The sequence below is a fragment of the Lemur catta genome, chromosome 4, assembly GCF_020740605.2.
Source record: "Lemur catta isolate mLemCat1 chromosome 4, mLemCat1.pri, whole genome shotgun sequence".
In the NCBI taxonomy this organism is placed as follows: Eukaryota; Metazoa; Chordata; class Mammalia; order Primates; family Lemuridae; genus Lemur; species Lemur catta.
Window position 1 is genome coordinate 65,619,453 of NC_059131.1, and position 22,932 is coordinate 65,642,384.

A 22,932-nucleotide genomic window follows, 5' to 3' on the forward strand; every position below is an offset into this window, starting at 1 on the left:
CTCCCAGCAAAACTCCCAGGAATAGAAGGGGATTTCCTTAACCTAGTGAGAAGCATCCATTGACAATCTACACCTAATAGCAGACTTAACGGTGAGAAATTATGAACAACAGAGGATTTCTGCTCTCTCATTGCTTCTATTTAACATTGTACTGCGGTAGTAGCCAGTAAAGTAAGGAAAAGAGATAAAAGGAAATAAAATATAAAATAAAAGGTAAGGAAAAAAGGTAAAAGGAATCCAAATTAGAAAGGAAGAAGTAAAAACTGTCTTATTCACAGACAACATGACTACCTATTTAGAAAAATCCAGTGAAATCTACAAAAAAAATTTACTAGAATTGATAATGAAGTCATCAAGGATACAGAATACAAGATCAATATAAAAAATCAGTTCTGTATATGAGCAACAAGCAATCAGAAATTGAAATTAAATAACAATACCATTTTACAATACCAACAAAAAGTATGAATTAAGGATAAATCTAACAAGAATGTGTAAGACCTGATGAATACTACAGAGAAGTTTAAAAAAGAGCTAAATAAATGAAGAGAAATATCATGTTTGTAATTCAGAAGACTTAATATTGTCAAGATATCAGTTCTCCCCAAACTAATCTATAGATTTGTCTCAATTCCTGCCCAAATCCCAGTAGCTTTCAAAGAGCTTTGGAAAAAAAGGAAAAATTGAGGCCTAACACTCCTGATTTCAAGGCTTATTATTAAACTATAGCAATCAAGACAATGTAGCATTGGTGTCACAGACAAACAGATTAATGAAACAAGGTAGAGAGTCCAGATATAGAACCACATATATACAGACTTCACTGGGAGACTGCCATTGAAAACTTCCTCCCGGTTTCCCTGACTTCACCCCACTCATCTTTTCCCTTTGCTGATTTTGCATTGTATTCTTTTACTATAATAAATCATAACCATGAGTACAACTACATACTAGGTCCTTCAAGTCATCCAAGCATATCCTTGAACTTGGGAGTGCTTTTAGGGACCGCTGACATGCAGCCATAGCCATTCATGTATGTATTTCTTATAGCTGCTGTTGTGCTACAACAGCAGAGTTGATTAGTTGAGACAGAGACTATTTTGTTCTCAAAGTCTAAAATATTTGCGATCTGATCCTTTAAAAAAGTTTTCCAGCCCCTCTCAAATTTATTAGTCATTAGAGAAATATAAATTAAAATCACAGTGATATACCACTATGTACCAGTATAATGACTAAAATTAAAAAGACTGACCATACCAAGTGTTGGTGGAAATGTGGGGTGACTAGAACTTCAATACACCCCTGATGGAAATGTAAAATAGTACAATTTCTCTGAAAATGGTTTGGCAGTTTCTAAAAAGTTAAATGTATACATACCATAGGATCCAGCTATTCTACTCCCAGGTAGTTAGCCAAGAAGAAATAAAGAAAACATTCATATCAAGACTTGTACTCAAATTTTCATAATAATTTTATTTGTCATAGCCAAAAAATGGAAACAGTCATAATGTCTGTCAATAGGTGAATGGATAAATCATGTCATGTCTATACTGAAAGTAGGACACTGTTCAGTCTTAAAAATAAATGAATTATTGATACATGAGACAACATAGATGAATCTCAGAATAATTATGCTAAAAGAAGGCAGAGCAAAAATACATACTATTTGATTCCATTTGTCTAAAACTCTAGAAAATACAAACTAACAAAGTGACAGAAAGCATACCAGTGTTTGCCTGGGGAGTTATTGGAGGGTGTTCATGAGTGAAAGTTATGTTCATTACCTTGATTATTTCACAGGTATATGCACATGTCAAAAATTATCAAATTGTGCACAGTAAATAGGTGCAGTTTGATGTATGTCCATTTTACCCAGGAAAGCTGCTAAAATAAATAAAATTAAACTGTCAAAATTATTCACATTTTTCTGATTATCTTACAATAATTTTGTTCGCAGACTCTGCTAAGATTTGGAGCAAAATAAGATCCATGCACTAACTGGTTGATATTTCTTTTAAGTCTTTTTGAATCTATAGGTTCCCCATCAACCTTTTAATTTTTTTCTTGGGAAAATTTTTTAATTAACAAAATTTTTATTATTTGTCCTATAGTTTTCCACAGTCTGATTTTGTTGAATGTATCCTTGCTGTGATATCTAACCTGTTGCTCTGGCCCCTGTATTTCTTATACGTTGGTAGTAAGATCTAGAGGCTTAATTAATTCAGGTTTGGGTTTCTTTTTTTTTTTTTTTGGCATAACTACTTCTCAGCAGGTGTGGTGTTTTTTCATTAATTGGCCCATAGTGTCTGATTGTCTCTATTTTTTTAATATGAATAGCTATTGATGATCATTACCTAGGCCTATCAATTCATTAGGGATTATATTAATAAAATGTTAAAATTCTATACTTCCTTTTTTATTTACTATTTATGTAAAAAGAAGCTTCCCCTCTTTTGCTATTTGGTTACCTTTGCTACAGTTTGCATTGGTTAGGCAGTACAAATTCTTGATTTTTTCCCCTTTATTTTTCTATTTTCAAAATGATCAGTTGGTTTTCTAATATCCTCCAAAGGCAAGCAAAGAATTTTTTAAATTTACATATTTAGAATATTTGATGTATTATAATCAATTGCAGTTATTATTCTTACTGATACTCAAAATATTTCATCTTTGGCAAGTAGGAACATATTCCGTCTTTTTAAAGAGAACCTAGTGACCTTTGATAGCACCCTTCTTTGATGATATGATACAATATTGCAGATGCTTGTGTATTTCTTGTCTCAAGCATGGAATTAGGCATTATTCCAAGGAAGTCTGATTTTTTAGTGGAAAATTATATTTACAGAACACAATCTTGACACTGGGTTAATCGTTTTATTAGACATAATCATTGGATAGGTACAGAAGTATTAAATTTTTGTAAGGTAAAGTAGATCACAAGTTCATAGTGATACTTTCAATTCAGATTTGTGGCTACTAATTTTTAATTTAACTTCTTTCTTATATTTGCACATTTTTACTTCCACTTTGAAATTCTACTTCTGGATGATGACAATATGATTGTTTATTTGCCTTAGTCCAAAATGCACAGGCAATAGTTTCATAATTATAATACGAGTACCACCACAAAAAGCATGATTACCAGAAACAGTTCAAAATTTATTTTTGTAAATCTTTGTATCCTAAGAGCATATCCATTAGGGATGTACAATAGAATTAATGTATCCTAAGTCAATCAACAGAGTTCCTCTAAGTGTGATTATGCTACAAACTAGACCCACACTTATATTTGCCTTGTATTTTTTAACTCTTTTAGCAATGCCTTTTAAAACATTAACTTTCTTTTATAATTATGCAAAATATTAAAGTGGTTACAAAATCAAATCTACAAAACTATATACCAAAATGGCTCACCTCCACCCTATTTTTTCTTCCTGCCCTATTAACATTTTTAATTTTATGGTTTCTTTCCATTTTCAGACATACATATAAACAAATTATACACATATACATGTGTGTATGTATGCAAGTTTGGATCCCCCAAATTCTTAAGTGAAACTTGTCATACTACGTACATTTTTTTGCATGTATCTTTTTTTAATTTTTTTTTATTAATACATAATAATTGTACATATTCCTGGAGTACATGTTACATCTTGATACAAGCACACAACATATAATGATCAAATCAGGGTAACTGGGACATGATTCACCTGAAACATTCATCATTGCTTTATTTTGGGAGCATTTTAAAACTTCTAGCTATTCTGAAATACAATAAACTATTATCAACTCTAGTTGCCCCATTGTCCCACTGAACATCAGAACTTCTTCCTTCTATTTAACAGAATTACCCCTTCACTAACACCTCTTCATTACCCCTTCCGACCACCCTTACCAATCTCTAGTAGCCACCATTCTATTCACTACTTCCTTGAGATCAATTTTTGTAACATTTTTTAACCTGCTCTTTTCAATTAACAATCTGTCTTAATGTTAACTCTATAGTCCATATTTGCCATTTATGGTTGATATGTATGAACTCAGTTCTTATTGTTTTATATATGTGTGTGTGTGTGTGTGTGTGTGTGTGTGTGTAAATGGTGTGTATCTCTTATAAATGTCTTTTGCTTTGTGACATATTTTACTTGCCCTCTCCCCACTTTTTAGTATACCTTATGGTATTTAGGAAAATTTGTATTTTTATTCTGATGGATATTTTTGTATTAATGTTTTTTATAATACTTTTAGCCCCCTATTTTTTAGCTACTATTATTCTCTATAATAAGCAATATTGGAATCGGGTAGTAACTTTTTTGTTTCCTCTTTTTGTCCCCAGTATCTCATTTTAACCGCTTTTCCTTTATTTATAGTTAATATCTATAAAGTAGGGTTTCTCAATCTTGGTGCTACTGATATCTCGAATCAGATAATTTTCTTTGTTGTGGGAGGCTTCTCTGTACATTGTAGAATGTTTAGCAGTATCCCTAACCTCTGCCCATCAGCTGCCAGCACCATCCCCCCCCAGATATAAGAACAAAAAATGTCTTCAGACATTGACATATGTTTTCTGGGCGGCAAAATTGTCCCAGATTGAGAACTACTGCTATAAGGTAATCAGTGAATTTTTCTAGTACACTTTTCAACAACTTTTTAAACAAATTTTTATTCTGAATTATTATAGGTACATAATAGGTGTACATATTTATAGGGTACCAGTGATATTTGATACAGACATACAATGTGTAACAATCCAATCAGGGTGATTGAGGTATTTATAAATAGACAAGCATTTACTGTTTCTTTATGTTAGGAACTTTCCAGTTCCAGTCTTTTAGTTATTTTAAAGTATAAGTACTTTTTATAAACTGTCCTGCATTTTTTATTGCTGTATTGTACCTACCTTGTCAGAGATTGTAGTCATTACATACCATACATAGATAGCTAAATACATACTGCATGCTCACCACCATTTTTTATTGTGATAAAATATGCATGACACTTACCATTTCACAATTTTAGGTATACAATTCAGTGGCATTAAGTACATTCACAATGTTGTGCAACCATCACCAGGCATCCATTTCCAAAACTTTTTCCTTACCTTTGACCAATTTTAGTGTTGGTGTCTCTAGTCATTTTGGTTGTCTGAAACTCATTCTCTAGTAGATTCTCTCCAGAGGGAAGTGATGTACCTGAATTCTTGCATAATTGTAGCGCTTTGTTTGGAGTTTTTATACTTGAATATCTGTTTGGATGGATATAAAACCCTTGGCTAACATTTTATTTCCTTGCATACCTTAAACGTATTCCATTTTCTTCTGGCTTAAAGCACTGCTTACAAAATTTAATGACAATCTGATTTTTTTTTCTTCATAAATGACTTAGTCTTTCTTGCCTGAATTCCCAAACTTTTTTTCTTTCTCGTCAAATACTTTTACTAGAATATAACTTAGTATGAGTCATTCTGGGTTGATACCCCAAGTACTTGATATGCCCTTTCAGTATGAGAAACCAAATATTTATTCTTATCTGCGAAGTTTTGTTTCTCTTTAATCACCTTATTTCTGGCTTTTTCTAAATCCAATTCCATTTTCTTTTTTTAGTGTCTCTCCCTAATTTTTTAACTCACTTTGAAATATTGGATTATAAATTTTGCTTTCTATGTGTGAGCATGTCATTCTAGCACATTTCCATTACCTGTAGGGCTGTTATTCTGCTGCTTACTCTACTGTTTTCTTAAGATAATTTAGTATGAGGGTTGACTACAGTCCTTTTCTGTTGCTCATTGCTACAATTCATTTGTAAAATATTAGTTTTCCTGTACTTTTTTGGGGAGGAGAGGTGAAGGAAGGGAAGGTAGCTAAGGTAGTTTTCAAAACTCTAGAACTTTCTCATCTGCAGTTTTCACTAATTGATTAGAAAAATGGCTCAGCAGGCTGAGATCTGCTTCCTCTGCTGTCTTTCCCCGCTTTTATCTGGACCATCTCTTTTCTTCCTATTGTGTCTGTCTCACTCAATTAGGATTCTATTCCCTGCAGTTGCTTTCCCATGTGGGACTTTGTCCTAGGATGGATCTTCATTTTGTTAGTTTTGAGAACTTACAGGACCAAGGCTACTCTGATAACTTCAAACTTGGCCTCAATAACCTGTGAATTGGAATTTGAAGAACTCATACTTAGTTTCCACTGCTATTCTTGGTTTCTCCTGTCATACTTTCCATGGAGTGTATGTTGGAAATTTTAGGGTTCCCCATTCTTGAGACCACGTTACATGTCCTGTTGCCTTCTCTCTGCTTCCTCCAGCACATAGATTATTGGTGGTTTTTTATTATGTACTTGGATTTTAATGTCATAAGAAAAGCTTTGCCACTTTGTTCTGTTATATGTGTCCATAAGTTTTTGGTTTAATGATCCTAGTTTCTAGGTCAGTTTTATTTGCTTTATGTATTTGAGGTCGTATTATTGGATACATATTAAGTTAAAACTCTTATCTTCCCAGTAAATTAAACCCTTTTATTATTATGAAGTGACCTTCTTTACAACTAATAATGCTTTTGGCTTTTAGTTTATTTTATCTGATATTAAAATAGCGACGTCACCTTCCTTTTCATAGATAATTGCATGTTATGATTTTCCCATCTTTTTTCAACTTTTCTGTGTATTTATATTTTAGGTGTCTCTTATAAACAGCATAGGGTGGGATTTGTTTTTTAATCCAAGCTGACAAGTCTTCTTTTAACTGGAGCATTACATACATTGTCATTTATTGTAGTTACTGAGATACTGAAGTTTAAACTTCTATTTTGTGCTTTCTAATCGTCCAACCTGTTCTTTGTTTCTTTTCTGTGTTACATTGTATTCTTTGAGTTGTTTTTTAATTCCTTTTTTCAAACTACAAATTGGAATTTGTAAATACTTATTTATTACTCTGTTGGCATTATTATATAATTACCCTAGAAATTACATGTATCCCTAAATTAACAAAATTATATCTTTACCCTCCTCCCAGATTATACTCTTTTATGCCATTTACCACCTCTTTAATTTATATATTCTAAACACCACAAATGATAGTTATTACTTTTCACTCCACTGATGTTTATTTGGATTTACTTCATATTTATTGCTTTTCATTTCATTCTTTTGCTTAAAGTAAATCCTTTAGAATTTATTTCATTACAATTGTACTAGTGACAAATTCTATCATTTTTTATTCATATGAAATATCTTTGTTTCAAGAAATTTCCAATTCTTGAAAGATAGTTTCACTCCCCTCTTCTGACTTCCGTTGCTACTATTGAGAAGTCAGATGTTTGTCATAACTTTGAAGGTAATATGTTATTCTGTCTTGTGCTTTCAAATATGTGTGTGTATTTGGGGACGGGGGGTTAATTGTGTGTTTCACTCCCAGTGTTCCTTCACTTTAGTTCTAATCCTATCTAGTTATGATGTGATATGTTGTTGGCATCTTTACTTAATTTCAGTTAAGTTTTCTTTGTTCATTTCAGTAGGCTTCAGAGAAGGGTTTTGTAAATGCACACTTACCTTACCATCATTTTTATAGACGATTGTTTGGTTTCTGTGAAGTCATCCTGTCTAAGCAAGCACCTTCTCTTCTCCCACTTTTCAACTTGTCATTCTGGTCTCTGTTCCTTTTTAGCACTATTATATAGCTTAACTCTTCCTCATTTCTCTTGCACCAAGCTAGCCTTTTCCTTTCTTCAGCAAGTGGCTCAAGAGGTATTTTTGTCCAAAACTAATGCAATTTGCCTGACAACTTAACAGCTGTTTCCTTAACTTACTCTCAAGCCTTTTTTTTCTTATCCCAGTGTATAAGAGATTAGCTATAATGCTAAACTCATAATGCTTAGAAACTAAAAGCCATTATGATGAATTTCTTGCTTTAGTTTATCGTGTTAAAAACTGGGGTTTTATTGCCGTAATTTGAAGTTAGATTAGCCTAAGGTAATGCCAGCTATTTTTAGATTTTCAGTCAACGATGGCTATGGGAAATGATTGATGATTTTTGGATAGGGTGGTAGGATTATACATTCCTTCCCATAGTAGCAGTGGTAGTGAATGATGGAGGTTTATAATGGAAAATTAGGGGGTATATGATTTTATGCCTCTGAGCCTTTTCTGTAATAACTTACTCCTAGAAGGATTCATGGGTAATTTAAAGTATAAAATTAATGGAAACCAAGTAGAAAAGTCTTATTCAAGCAATAGGCCAGGGACATGCAATGGTGATAGTAGCTGTTAGGACTGTGGCTTTGATAGGATATTAGTCCAAGGAGGATATCCATTTACAACAGGGAGGGAGTCCAACAGTACTGAAAAATAAGACAAGTTCACACACACCAATGGTTAAAAAGATTAACATGTCTCTCTATTTCCCAAAGCCAGTGCTAAAGGTCTACCAAGATCATAAGCAACCAGAATACATACATGAACAGAACCGACTTCAGTTAATAACTTCTGGAATCCTTAAACCCCCAGCAAGCATTGCAGAAAGACGTCCTACAAAACCAACTGTTGTTATACGTGAAGATGCTTTGAAAAAAACACAGGTATAATATTAACATATTTAAATGATCATTTTAATTTAATTTTAGTTTTATACGACATTGCTAACATACTTTTAACTTTTAACTTTAGCTTTTATGTTAACTTTTAACATAAGAATAGTAGCAAAATTGTTTTCTATAATGTTGCATAATGGGTTTGGGGAACATAACATTTCTCAGTTCTTCCTATTTATGGAAAAATTGTACAGTAGAAGAAAATCGTAAAGGAAACTTTCAGCATCTGTACAGTGTCTTCTGACCTTCTCTTGCAGGTTAAGACATAATAGTATTTTGGGTGTTGTTATAACTTTTTTGAAATTTTCATCATTTTTACCAAAAATGGCAATCTTTGAAGACCTTGCTGAAAGGCAATAAAGACTAAGCCAGCTAGAAGGACAATTTGTGTCTCTCATGAGAGTCGTATAGTGGAGAAGTTGCCTTGCAAACCATAAATGAATAGTAGCTCAGGGTAGAAATCACTAGGCCTTGGCTTTAGATGAATATCTATGGATAATTAAAGAAAAAAACAGAAAGGGGAGAAAATGTGAAGGGCACACCTACAGTAAAGATACCAACAGAGCCAAGATTTCTCTGAGCTTTTGATTGAGAGGATCCTTCAACACTCATTAAACATTTGAGTGCTGGTTGGATTCCAGCCTTTGGGCTACAGTGCTAGACAAACAGAATTGAGGACAAGCTTTGCCCCCAAGGATTTCAGAGTCTGGGAAGTGGGTAGGTGGACAAGTGAGCACTCAAGCACAGTATGGTAAGTATGCGGTACAGTAAGAGCTCTCCTTTGTCTTTAAGGTTCAAAATGATGGATAGAAAGGACTCTTATACCTGACTGTCAGGAGCCCATTCCATGGAGAAAAAGCTACCCTTGGGAGTTGCGCTAAGCTCAGAGGAATGAGTGAAAAGTTAATGTGATAGATAAGATGAAAGAGGTAGGAGCTCACCATGGGCGTAGGTGAGATCTTCTGGAGAGAATGAAATCATGTGATGAATTATATGGAATTGTATAGCCGCAGTTAATATAGTTTCTGTCAAATAGAGAGGGAGCTATCTTAAATAGAGGCAGGAAAAATTTGATTGCCCATAAATTAATTTATTTGGTATAAAGTAAGGCTTCAAGAACTTGAATTTTAAAAAGAGGAGAGAAATGTGTATGAGCACCTGTGATGAAAGAGGGGAGATGAAAAGGAATGTTAGACTGTGTGTTGTGCTTCCTGATTGTAACTGGCACTCACTCACTCAGTGAAGAATTCAGTAAAAAGGTAGGGATTAAAAGGAAATGTAAGGGGAAAAAAGGATATTTCATAAAGGAGAAAGGTATTTATTCTGAGAAGAGGGTAATTTTTTTCAGGTATTGATTTCTCAGAATGAGTTTAGAATAGAAATGCAACAATGAGAATTTCCTAGAAGATTAAGGAAGGCAGGAAGGAAGGAAAGTTGGAGATTTCTGGTAATTTCGGAAGATGCTGACTTATCAAATTGGACTAGGCATCCATCAGAGAGGAGTACTGCAGGTGTTCTACATTTTAGAAATAAATGCTTCCTTTATTTCCCACCCCCAAGTCTAAGCATATGTGACTGCTAAATTGAACTACATTTTCACACTGAGTTCCATAATTAGAAATAAGTGCTTAAATGAAAATGTGTAGCCCTATTATTGAAGAAATCTTTCACTTAGAATACAGTAGAACTTTTTAAAGAATAGAATTAAGAAAATAAATGCATTTTCTGTTAAAATATCAATACTTTAGTCTCATAAAAATATTAGAGTTGACTACAGGCCTTGTTGAAATATTGAGATAAGGCCATGTGTATTTTCTCTGATTCTGGGTATCAGGTCTGGCCTATTCTTTGACATAAGAGAACAGTGTCATTGCTGCCATCCCTGACCAATAGGTGGAAGAAGCACATTTTATCTTTTAGGTTCAAAGATGTGTTTCCTTCAGCTCTGAACTTGCTAAGCTTCTCTCAAACTGCTATTCAGCAGGGTATATTTAATCAGAAATGGAGAATAATGATCCCTGTGAATACGTGAATACAACCTTTCTAGGGAACTTGTCCCACAGACCTTGTGGTAATACATCTCTTGCAGAAGTAGCAGCCTCTATCAGCTACACTAACAGGCAATAAAGTAATCGTGTATACATTTACATTAGTTATTCAGCAAAGCAGGTCCACCATAGTGACTCTTTTACCATAAAGCCAGTTACCCCTGTACTGTCAGAGAGACATAGGTTAACTTAACACTAACCTTTGGGGTTAGTGTTCAGTTTCCTCAAACAAGGTGATTAATCTCCTCCACATGAGGAAAGAATGTGGGTAACACCACCCCTGTTTTTCAGTGAGAAACAAAGGGGTGTGAGTGGCACTGAGAGCGCAGTGAGACCAGGGAGTAGAGCCAAGCTGAAGTGTGTGAGCATGGTGGGCGGGACTTAGCCTTGCTGCTCCATGTGTGGTTCAGCAGGATCCTTGTCCAGGGACAGGTTAGAAATGCAGAAGCTCAGGTTCCACCCAGCACTTCTGAATCAGAATCTGGAGGATAACAAGACATCCAAGTAATTCACATGCACATTTAAGTTTGAGAGGACCTAGTCTACAAACAGGCGATTATTAGTTAATAAAATATATGCTTGTATAAGGCTATCACACAGTGATTCCCAAGTACTCAATGTAACTACCCCTCATATTCACAAAGAAAGTTATGAGTTCTGAAAAGGTTGTCAGAACAGGTGAGGAGGCTTGGGGGAGGGACCACAGTCAGGACAGATGCAGAGCAACTGAGCAAGGAGGGTGGTGGGCCCCCAGGGACACCAGAGAGCTGGTACTATTTTCATGTAATAAACATGGAGTTAAAGGAGGGGGGAGGCAATGGGAGCTGACACTGGGACTGTTTTGTGGGACGGGGGTGGGCATGGACAGGGAGTACTAAGAAGGAATATCACTGTCTAACAACAGTTTGAAAATTTTCATAATTAGTCCTTGAGGGTGATATGTTGTCCCTTCTGTGTGTGTGCAGAAACTCATTTTTAAAACGTTGGCTTTGTTTAGATCCATCAGCCCTCTGCTGAGGTATTCTCTCCCTCTCCTCCTAAACTGTCACGTGCGAGTATCGGAAGAAGAGGTCTGTTTGGGACTCGCTCTTCAGCTTACCCTAAGTACACATTCCAAGACCAGGAAGAAGTCATTAAAGCCAACATCTCTGACCCCTTGCAAATCATTAAAATAATACGTGAAAATGAAAATCTCGGATTTCTTTATATGATCCCTGCAGTGCCAAGGTCTTCCACCGAATACGATACATATAATCTGAAGTGAGTTCTCGTTTATGAAGTAACTTCTTTAAAATTGAAAATTACAAATAAGATTGCAAATATTATATTATCCATAATTGATTGGGGTATTAATGATAATTGTGATCAAATATAATTTTGGTTATCGTTCGATGATAAATGAATCATAATCACAATAATTTTATTTATTTTTCCCAATTATCTTTCCTTTATTCTTTTAGAAACATTAGCTACTTTGTGAAGTCATACACTGTTGCACTTCTCTATGTAACGTTATGCCTTCTGTTTTTAATCAGTCTTATAAACATAGTTTTGATAATTTGTGATTACTGAGAGAAGAAGATGGCAATCTATAAAAAGTAGGTGATTCCTAATTTGTTTTTCATGTCATTTCATGTTTCCTTTATAGAATAAAAATGAGGATTTTTTTCGAAATAAGACGAGCTTGATAACTTAGGGTATTCACATATATTGTTTAAAAAAACACACATATGATCTATTGTTGCTTAACACACATTTATTGTTAACATAATTTGAAGAGTCACACAATTTTGAGTCTGAGAATTGCTTTACATTTCAGCACAACAGGTGACAGCTGGTTAGTAGACCTTAAAGATGATAGCGGCTTTTCTCTATTGTTTAGTTGGGCTAGTAGCAGTCATTGAGATAGTCTTTACTTGATGGAGATAATAGCTTTGCTGCCAAATTCATTGAGCTAACTTCCCCATTCTCTGCTCTCTCATTCTCCTTTATTCAGCCCTGTGGTTTTGATTGAGCCAAGTGACACTGAGGAAAGCTCTCCTTCTGGAGAGAAAGAGGAGAGCAGAAACATATTTTAATCAAAATTTAATACAATAGTTTTGTTGTAAATCTGAAAGAGCTTAATGGGAGTGAGAAATAATTTGTAGGAAGAACAGAGATGCTTATGGAAATCCAATCATTCAGCAAAATTTATTGAGCACCCTCTCTGTAGCAGGAACTGTTTTAGGTGCTAGAAATATATTAGTAACCCATCCAGATCAAAACTGCTGCCCTCATGGAGCTTACATTTTAGCAGAGGAAGACAATAATAAACATGATACATGATTAAATTATGTAGAATGCTAAAAAAAGTGATAGGTATTATAGAAAAAATAGAGTAGGGCAGAGAGGGTCAGGAGTGCTGGGAAAGAAGCTGTGAATTAAGGGGGGGCTGAGGGTGGGCCTCAGTGAAAAGCTGGCATTTGGACAAGAAGAAGCAGGAGTGAACTGTGTGGTGGTGCAGGGGAGAGCATTCCAGCCAGCAGGAAAATGAATACAAACATCCCGAGGCCGAAGCAGACCTAGCCTGCTCAAGAGGCAAAGAGGAGGCTGTTGTGACCACAGTAGAGTGAATGACAGATAGAAGACAGATTGTGCAAGGCCTTCTTGGCCACTGTAAGGACTTTAGGTTTTACTCTGAGAAAAAATGGAGGACCATTGAAAGTTTCGCACAGAGAAGTATCCAGCTTTGAATTACATTTTGGTTTGTTTTTCTAAAAATTGTTATGGGTACATAGTAGGTGTATATCTTTATAGGGTACATGTGATGTTTTGATACAGGCATACAATGTGAATTCATTGAATCAGGGTAATTAGGTTATCCATCACCTTAGCCATTTATCATTTCTTTGTGTTAGGAACATTCCAATTCCAGTCTTTTAGTTATTTTAAAGTATACCCTAACTTATTGTTGATTATAGTCATTTGGTTGTGCTATCAATATTGTTCATCGCATCTAACTATCTAACATGTTAACTATCCCCACTATATCCTCCCCTCCCCACTACCCTTTCCAGCCTCTGGTAACTATCATTCTACTCTCTGTTTCCATGAAATTAATGGTTTTTAATATTTATATCCCACATATGAGAACACGTGAGATTTGTCTTTCTGTGCTTGGCTTATTTTATTTAACATAATGTTCTCCAGTTCCATACATGTTGTTACAAATGGCAGGATTTTGTTCTTTTTGTGGCTATATAATATTGTGAATAGTGCTGCAATAAATGTAGGAATGTAGGTATCTTCAATATACTGAATTCCCCTCCTTTGGATATATAGCTAGCAGTGGGATTGCTGGGTCATATGATAGTTCTATTTTCAGTTTTTTGAGGAACCTCCATACTGTTCTCCATAGTGGTTGCACTAATTTACATTCTCACCAACAGTGTATGAGGGTTACCCTTTCTCTACATCCTCATCAGCATTCATTATTGCCTGTCTTTTTGATAAAAGGCATTGTAACTGGAATGAGATGATATCTCATTGTTGTTTTGATTTACATTTCTCTGAAGACTAACAATATTGAGCATTTTTCATATACCTATTAACCATTTTGTGTATCTTTCTTTTAAGAAATGTCTATTTATATCCTTTGCCCATTTTCTAATTGGGTTATTTGATTTTTTTTCCTATGGAGTTTTTGGAGTTCTTTATATATTCTAGTTATTAATCCCTCGTGAGATGGGTAGTTTGCAAATATTTTCTCCCATTCTATGGGTTTTCTCTTCACTTTGTTGAGTGTTTCCTTTGCTGTGCAGAAACTTTTTAGCTTGATGTGATCCCATTTGTCCAATTTTACTTTGGTTACCTGTGCTTTAAGAGTATTATTCAAGAAGTCCTTGCCCAGGCCAATGTCCGGAAGTGTTTCCCCAATGTTTTCTTGGAGTAGTTTCATAGTTTCAGGTCTTAGATTTAAGCCTTTAATACATTATGATTTGATTTTTTATATGGCAGGAGATAAGGATCTAGTTTCATACTTTTGCATATAGATATCCCATTTTCCCAGCACCATTTATTGACAAGACTGTCTTCTCCCCAATGTATGTTCTTGGCACCTTTGTCAAAGATAAGTTGTCTATAGATGTGTGGACTTACTTCTGAATTCTCTACTCTGTTCCATTGGTCTGTCTGTCTGTTTTTATACCAGTACCATGCTGTTTTGGTTACTACAGCTTTGTAGAATAAAGATGGTGTGATTCCTCCAGTTTTGTTCTTTTTGCTCAGGATGCCTTTGGATATTCTGGGTCTTTTGTGATTCCATATAAATTTTAGGATTATTTTTTTCTATTTCTGTGAAGAATGTCACTGGTATTTGATGGAGATTGCATTGAATCTGTAGATTGCTTTAGGTAGTATAGGCATTTTAACAATATTGACTCTTCCAGTCCATGAAATAGAATATCGTTCCATTTTTTTTCCTGTCCTATTCAATTTCTTTCCCCAATGTTTTGTAGTTTTCATTATAGAAATATTTCACTTCCTTGATTAAGCTTATTCCTAGGTATTTTATTTGTAGCTAATGTCAATGGTATTACATTCTTGGTTTCTTTTTCAGATTGCTTACCGTTGGCATATAGAAATGTACTGATTTTTGTATGTTGATTTTGAATCCTGCACCTTTACTTAATTTGTTTATCAGTTCTAATAATTTTTTTGTGGATTCTTTAGGTTTCTCTAGATATAAGATCATATTGTCTGCAAACAAGTTTAATGTGACTTCTTCTTTTCCAATTTGGATGCCCTTTATTTCTTTCTCTCATCTGATTGCTCTAGCTAGAACTTCCAGTACTATGTTGACTAACAGTGGTGAAAGTGGGCATCTTCATCTTATTCCAGATCTTAAAGGAAAGACTTTCAGTTTTTCCCCATTCAGTATGATACTAGCTATGGGTCCATCATATATGAGTTTTATAGTGTTGAGGTGAGTTCATTCTATACCCAATTTTTTTAGAGTTTTTGTAATGAACAGGTGTTAAATTTTATTAAATGCTTTTTCAGCATCAACTGAAATAATCATATGGTTTTTGTTCTTCGTTCTGTTGATATGATGTGTCACATTGATTGATTTGTGTATGTTGAACCATCGTTGCATGCCTAGGATGAATCCCACTTGATCATGATGAATAATCTTTTTCATGTGTTGTTGAATAAAAGGATCACTCTGGCTGCTGTGTAGAGATTTTTAGGAAGCAAATATTAAAACAGGAAGACTAGTTAAAGGCTGTAATTATTGTGGTGAGAAATGGACCATGTGGTAGTGGTGAGGTGGTGAGAAATGAGTCTGATTCTGGAAATAATTTAAAGGTGAAGCCAACAGGATGTTTTTATGGATTTCATGTAGAGTAGACAATCAGAGAGGAGTCTGGATGAATTTAATGATCCATTTGTCTGAGCAAGAGGGGTAGACTTGCTGTTAACTGAGACAAAGAAGACCAGATGACAAGATTTATCAAGGAAAAAATACAAGTTTGGGTTTGGATATATTAATTTGGGGATGCCAAAGGGAGAAGAGACATGGGGTGGTAGATGAAGGAGAATTGGGGTCAAAAGAAGAGAGGCTTTTTTTCAAGATGAGAGAATTAAACAAAGGTCAGGTAGGTCAGGATGGTCCTACAAATCTTTAACATAGCATTGTTACTTCTGTGTATATTTTTCTTATTTCCCTGGAAGTTAGTTTTGGGAAAGGAACAGTTATCATCTTTCTTTTCACCTAGTTATCATTTTTTTTTCTAGCCTACATGCAGAGCTAAGCAGAAGCTTTTACCCCAAAGGATATTACCACAGGGGGTCAGAAGCAAAATGGAGCTAGTTATGCTAAGCCTCCCTTCCACTGTTACAGTATGTGTTAGGCATTAACAATTTTGTCAAGAATAACCTTCAAGGAGATATCTAATTATGTTGGAATATCAGCCTGGTACTATATGCTGCAGATAATCTTGCCCAGCATGGAGGCATAATGGGTGACTCTGGTCAGATCTGGGACAAGTGAGAGGCAACAAGGCAAAGGATCAGGGCCTAGAGAGATCATAAACAGTATAGAGAAAAAAGAACAGTGCTGGTCAAGACAAAATAAGTCTATTTTGTTAGGACTTAGACCTTGAGCAAGAGTGATTGTAATTGCCAGTAGTCATGAGGTGCTGGGGAAGTCTGATAGCTAGAGAGCTGGGTTATATACCCACTAAGTGAGAGGACACCAAAGCAAGTCACTACATTTTACATGTCCTAAAAGATGATTTATTGGTGTTTACTACATTCTAGATACTCGAAAGTATTTACATACATTGAATCACTTAATCTACATAATAATACCATAATATAAATAGAATTATTATCTCTATTCTATAGATGAGGCAGAAATGATTAAATAATTTCCCCCAGGTCATACAATAAGTAAATGATGGTCTGGCTCTAGAAGCTATGCTCTGGATTAAATGTCTTTGCTCTACTAAAATCAGGATGAAACTTGGAGCTGTTCCCAAGAGGCCCAAGAGACTGAGTTCACTATCGAAGAATTCCTTTATTTCATCACAAATGTGGTGAAGCAACGGAAACATTTTCCATAATTTCCAAATCCAGAGCAATAATCTGTCTCTCTGATAAGCCTATTGAATTTTTCCAGAACCAATGTGAAAAAAAATGCAAAATAATGCTTTCTAGTAAAGAATTGAATAAAGGTGTAATAGGTCTAAACTACAGAAATTGTTTAAAGTTGCATTCCTTGTAGCAAAAAAAGATTTAAAAAAAAAAGATATGTCATATTATTGCTAAAGAACCTATGGAAAGGTGTACTCAGAAAGAAAATAGAGTAAGTTCCGTTATTTGCAAAATTCCCATATTAACTGACACTGCAGATGTCATTATACAGTGTGCTGACAGATATTTTGCTTTAACGAGTCCCATATATGGAATGCACAAATCAGTGTTTGCAATAAATACAGCACGTGTATGAAGAAAAGGTGCTTGACTACTGTTTTCTTCTAATTATCACTAAAAACCTGTGCTATAGAAGAGTTTTTTCATTTAGTTGTGAGCAGGGATTTAGAATGGAAAAGGCATTTGGGAATCAGTAGTGTCTGAGCACTTAGTTAGTTGTGTGTGCAGCAAGAATGGCTTTGCTCTGCTCCAAGAGAACATTTACATACAATCGTATACCTCTCATTTTTGGCAGCATTGACCAAGAGTGAAAATTAAGAATTTCATCAGGGCTACTGACTGTGCACTCTTCCACTGTGAAAGTGTGCAGTGCTATTTACAGTGAAATGGCAAGTGGAAGATTTTGTTTCAATCATGAAAAATGCCAGAAATAAGGAGTAAAATTTAAAACATTTTGTGAAACTAATAATACTACTAAAGGCTATTTTTATGATTTCAGGAGGCTTGCTCAAGGAGTATGTCTTAGAGATACGTTTAGTGTTTGAATAGACAACCTATCGCTTCAGTGCCAAAATATTTTTACGGTAACAATACAGTATCGGGATTTTAGGCTGACTGAACTCTAGTGTAAATGTCAAATGCCTTCTACTTGGGACAGAGTTAGCCCTTTCCAATATCTGATGATTTTACTCATTGAAGGAAAATAATGTATTAGTGGGCGTATCTATCCAAGAATCATATTTAAATGCAAAAATTTGAGGAGATACTTTTTTTTATGGACAATAAAATTTATTTTAAAGTAAACAAACATTTTTTTTCTTTTTTTCTTCTTTTTTTTTTTTAGTTTTCTTATTTATTTATTTATTTATTTATTTATTTATTTTTTGGTCAAATATCAACATTTATTAAATTGGGAGGAAGGGTGCATTGTGGTTTGTTACATTATTATCTGTACTTTTCTATATGTTTGAAATACATGGTTGAAATTAAAATGTTTATTTAAATTAAGGAAATAGACAAAAATGTTAAGGTCTTTTATCCAGTCCTCATTGTGTGTGACCCACAGCACAAATTTGAGACCATGGCTATGATTTTAGATGAAGTCTTTGGTCTTGAAACTAACAGAGGATAACTGGCTAAGGAGAACTAAGAAAATTTAAAAAAGAAGCTATTCTTAACCTTGATTTCAAGTACTATTCTTTCTTTTTTTTTTATTTCAGCTCTTCATGGGGGTACAAAAGCTCAGGTTATATACATTTATTTCAGTTTATTATGGGGGTACAAAAGTGGACACGCTTGAAGCTCAGACTCAGAGAGATGGGGGGACATAGGCAATATATATAACCTGAACTTTGTACCCCCATAATAAGAGGAGATACTTTTTAATCCAAATGCAATCAAAGAGTTGCTAAGAATTTATTTACTGCTATCTCCTTAGTTGAAACACTTGGCCTTTCAGCTTTATAACACAATGAATGTACTTGACTTAGCATCTGATTCAGTGCTAAAAGCAGACTCAAATGAAATGATCAAGAAATTCTTGGTCCATAGATTTTACAGAGATCCAAAACTGTGTTACAGAAGTTCCAGTTATATGCTGCCACTTCCAAAGACCTCAAGTTGTTATTTAAGATCATTTAACTTAAAAAAAAAAAAAATTACAACTAAGAAATGGAACCAGCTGTGTGTGAACCCTCATCTGAGGCTTACATTACCCGTCATTCAGCTGGCTAAAGAGAACCTTGTTATTCATTTTAAAATGTTATTACTTATATTTATTATTTTAAAATTTGTGATGAGACCTTTAAAAAATTTGCATAACATTGGTAGTCTGAATGACTGCCAAATGCCCACTAAGTGGTTCTAGGTGCAAATGTTCTAGTAGCATGGCTATAAAGTGAAGCTTTGCAAGGAAGCTTCCTGCAGAGCAATGACTACTGGTGTGCCCAAGTTGTTTATAGTGGGAAAAATTTATTTTTTTGAAAAAATATACTCATTCAGAAATTTTATTTATTTTTTCACCACAGGTGAAATTTCATTTTCCTAATATTCATATGGCTACCTTCTTAAACTTCCTGAATTCAGAAATTATTTTCGTAGGGAAAACTATGTAGGCCCTCTGCCAGAGAGCAGCTCTGTAGCAGGAACACAACCCTGCTGCCTCCCTGTCAAGTCCTTCCACCTAGTTAAGTTGTTACTATGGACACTGCCTTTAGATTTCTAAGACAAACTCAGTTTATCTGCAAAATTCTTTCTTTTGTGTACGTGACAAACACAAAGAAATTCTTTTTTAGTTTTGTTTGTTGATTTTTGTTTGCTTTTATTTCTCATAAGGTTTCCTATTGACACAGATGTAATTGCTGTTATTTTCATATCATTATTAGTATTTACTATTAGGTGTTCCTAAAAAAAAGCAATTGCATGTTTCTGATTATTGTTTTTACCCCTTCTTTCATCCTTTCTTCTTGTTTGGTTTTTGAAGTTATCAACTGGACAAAACTCTTAATTGAATTTTATAATGAATTGCTTTTAAAAATTATAAATGGTTTTCCAAAACATAATTTTTAAACATATTTTAATAAAATTGTTTTGGTAAAGAGCACTGTAGGCCTTTGCAGTTTTAAAAAATGTTTTTATATAAAGTATATGTAATGTTTATATTTTTTAATTTGTTTAAAATTGTACTTCTTAATGAAATCTATATCTCAATGCTTCCTGTTTTTCTTATCACATCCTTGACTTGAATTTTTTAAACACTTTTCGTAGAAATTACCTGAGTTTTTAAAATTCATTTTCTGATATCATTAAGATCTACATTTCTCTTAAATACTTTTGATTATATGGATTTAATATTTATCTTTTCACTCATTTATAATAGACAATTTTCTATTAAAGCTGGAAAACTACTAGATCTATAAGGCAAAGTAGTCAGAAAAAGATTAGAAATTAGGGAACATAATCGGAATTATCTCAAACTTAGATTTGTAAACTACAATAATATACCTGTCCTTTTGCCTAAATATCTTATTTGTATGGAAATGTCATCAAATGAGTCAGTGGTGCCAAGCAAGCTATATCATCAACACCTTACCAGAAGATATCCACTCCCTGAAGAAAAGGGTTTGAACTTTTTAAAGCATGTACAAGAACAAAATATGAAACAAAGTTCTGCTTTTAGATTAGTATCAGATCAAGAAGCTCAAGGATCTAAGGATGCAAAAACATGTAATATCTAATGTCCAAATGAATCACTATTGCAGAATTGCAATTTTACTACCTTGTGTGGAAATTTTTTATTCTACTTGGACCCTGAAAAGCAAAGAAAATAAATAATACCATTAGTAGATCAACGTGTTAGATAACATATATTACCATAATTCAGGACATTATTAAAGTTTTACTGCAAAGGAAAAAAATGTTTTATTGCATATTGATGAATCTATAGACATTTGTAACTGCTAGATAATAGCACTAGTTAGAATCCCTGAAATGAAATGTTTGGAAGAACTTTGTTTTGAAGGGGGTAAAAAAAAAAACCCTACAGGAGATGAAATATTTCAAGGCAAATGAGATATTATAAAAATACTTTTAAAAACGTTTATTACATCTAGAGTTTATTCTTTTTTAATTTCAGTCTGTATCTTTTATTTAAGAACTTTATGGGGGTACATATGTTTTGGTTACATAATTTGTTTTTGGACAGTTTGAATTAAAGTTATAAGTGTGCCCTTCAGTCAGTTAATGTGCATTGTACCCATTAGGTGTGAATTTACCCATCCCATCCTCCCCTCTCCCACCTATTTGATTTCCCTTGAATTTTACTTCTCTATGTGCACATAAGTATTGATCGATTAGTTCCAATCTAATACTGAGTACATGTGGTGTTTGTTTTTCCATTATTTGATACTTCACTAAGAAGAATGGCCTCCAGTTCCATCCAGGTTGTTACAAAAGATACTAGATCACCATTTTTCTTATGACTGAGTAGTGCTCCAGTGTGGTATATGTATACCATAGAGTTTATTCTGATAACCCTGAGATTCAAGTAATACATTATTTTATTCACAGGGGAACTTCTATATATAAATGTTTCCCTGCAGTTTTGAATTACAAATTCAATAATGTTTAAATGGTGACTATAATAAAATCCAAGACACCACATAACCATATTTCTGCATTTTAGCTTTCTACAAAGAAATGAGAGCAGAAAACCATGTTGTGTTGTTTCATAACTAAGTGATCCAAAGGAAGAATTTTGTCAAGAATTGGAAAATATTGTGCAAATGATTCAACTTTGCAGATTAAGTGAAGCATAGTTCTTGGTTACACAACTAGGTTACTTAACTGACATTTGAGCACCTGAGTGAACTTAATAAAAAAATACAAGTGCTGCCAGAAAATATATTAATATCTATTGACAAAGATTAAGAATTCAGAAAAAATTCAACTTTGGAAAAGTGATGTTTAAAATGGTTCTCTAATGATTTTTAGTCATTGTTATGGATTTGAACCTAAAGATTAAGTCAAATAGAGTAATAACATCTGTCTGTGTTTGAGAAAAAGCTTGCCATTGTTTCTGAAATAGTTGATATGGAAACATTTGATTGGATTTTAAATCAATTTACATTATTAGAAAAAATTTCAACACTGTATTTATCAAAGAAAGAAAAGAAACAACTGTTACAGAATAGTGTGGTACCTTTGGTGTATAAGTTCAAGAGAATGAGTTATCCACATTCTGGTTAATGGAAAATGGAGTTTTCATCCATCAGAGACAAAGCAATAAATCATCTTCTGCCACTTGCTGCCTTCTCTTTTATGAAGTTTCTCAGCAGTGGTCTTGATTAGACACGCAGGTAGCTACTTCAGAAAAGTTACGGTCACAGTTCTGGTTGCTTATGAGCTTGACTTTAATTGGAAGTTTTATCAAATTCAATATTGTCTATGCTCCTGATATCTTGTGTTTTATTTTTCTTATTATATAATATAAAGAAATTAAATCAATATCTTCACAAAGTGACCACAGTTTATATCAATGTGTCTTATATATTGTTGTCATTGTGTCGGTGTTTTATAACACTTAAAGTTTGGGAGGCATTATTCTAGGATTGTAGAACAATTTTTTTCTGCATGAGAGTCAGACCTTTGGTTAACTCTGCAGCTCTATACCCCTGGTAAACTAATAAGAGTTAAAATGTGGATTGTTTCTAGGCAACATGGCTTATGATAAAAAATTACCTTAGTTGGTAAATTACATCTGTATTGGAAAGAACTAAAAATGAATTATAAGTATTCAATGAGGAGTTACAGCCTTGGACTTCCCACAGTGCATGGATTCTTTTTCTGAGTATGTCCTTTGTAGGACCCTGAAATCTGTGCTTATGG

General features: G+C 34.0%; 1 protein-coding gene across 1 annotated transcript in view; it reads left to right on the forward strand.

The window, feature by feature from the left end:
• Positions 1-22,932, forward strand: part of DNAH6 (dynein axonemal heavy chain 6) — a 240,745-nt gene that overhangs the window by 8,420 nt on the left and 209,393 nt on the right. Inside the window, exons 3-4 of the mRNA XM_045549959.1 lie at positions 8,405-8,572; positions 11,630-11,892. Of these exons, the coding sequence (XP_045405915.1) occupies positions 8,405-8,572; positions 11,630-11,892 (431 nt within the window). The remainder of the gene's footprint in view (positions 1-8,404; positions 8,573-11,629; positions 11,893-22,932) is intronic.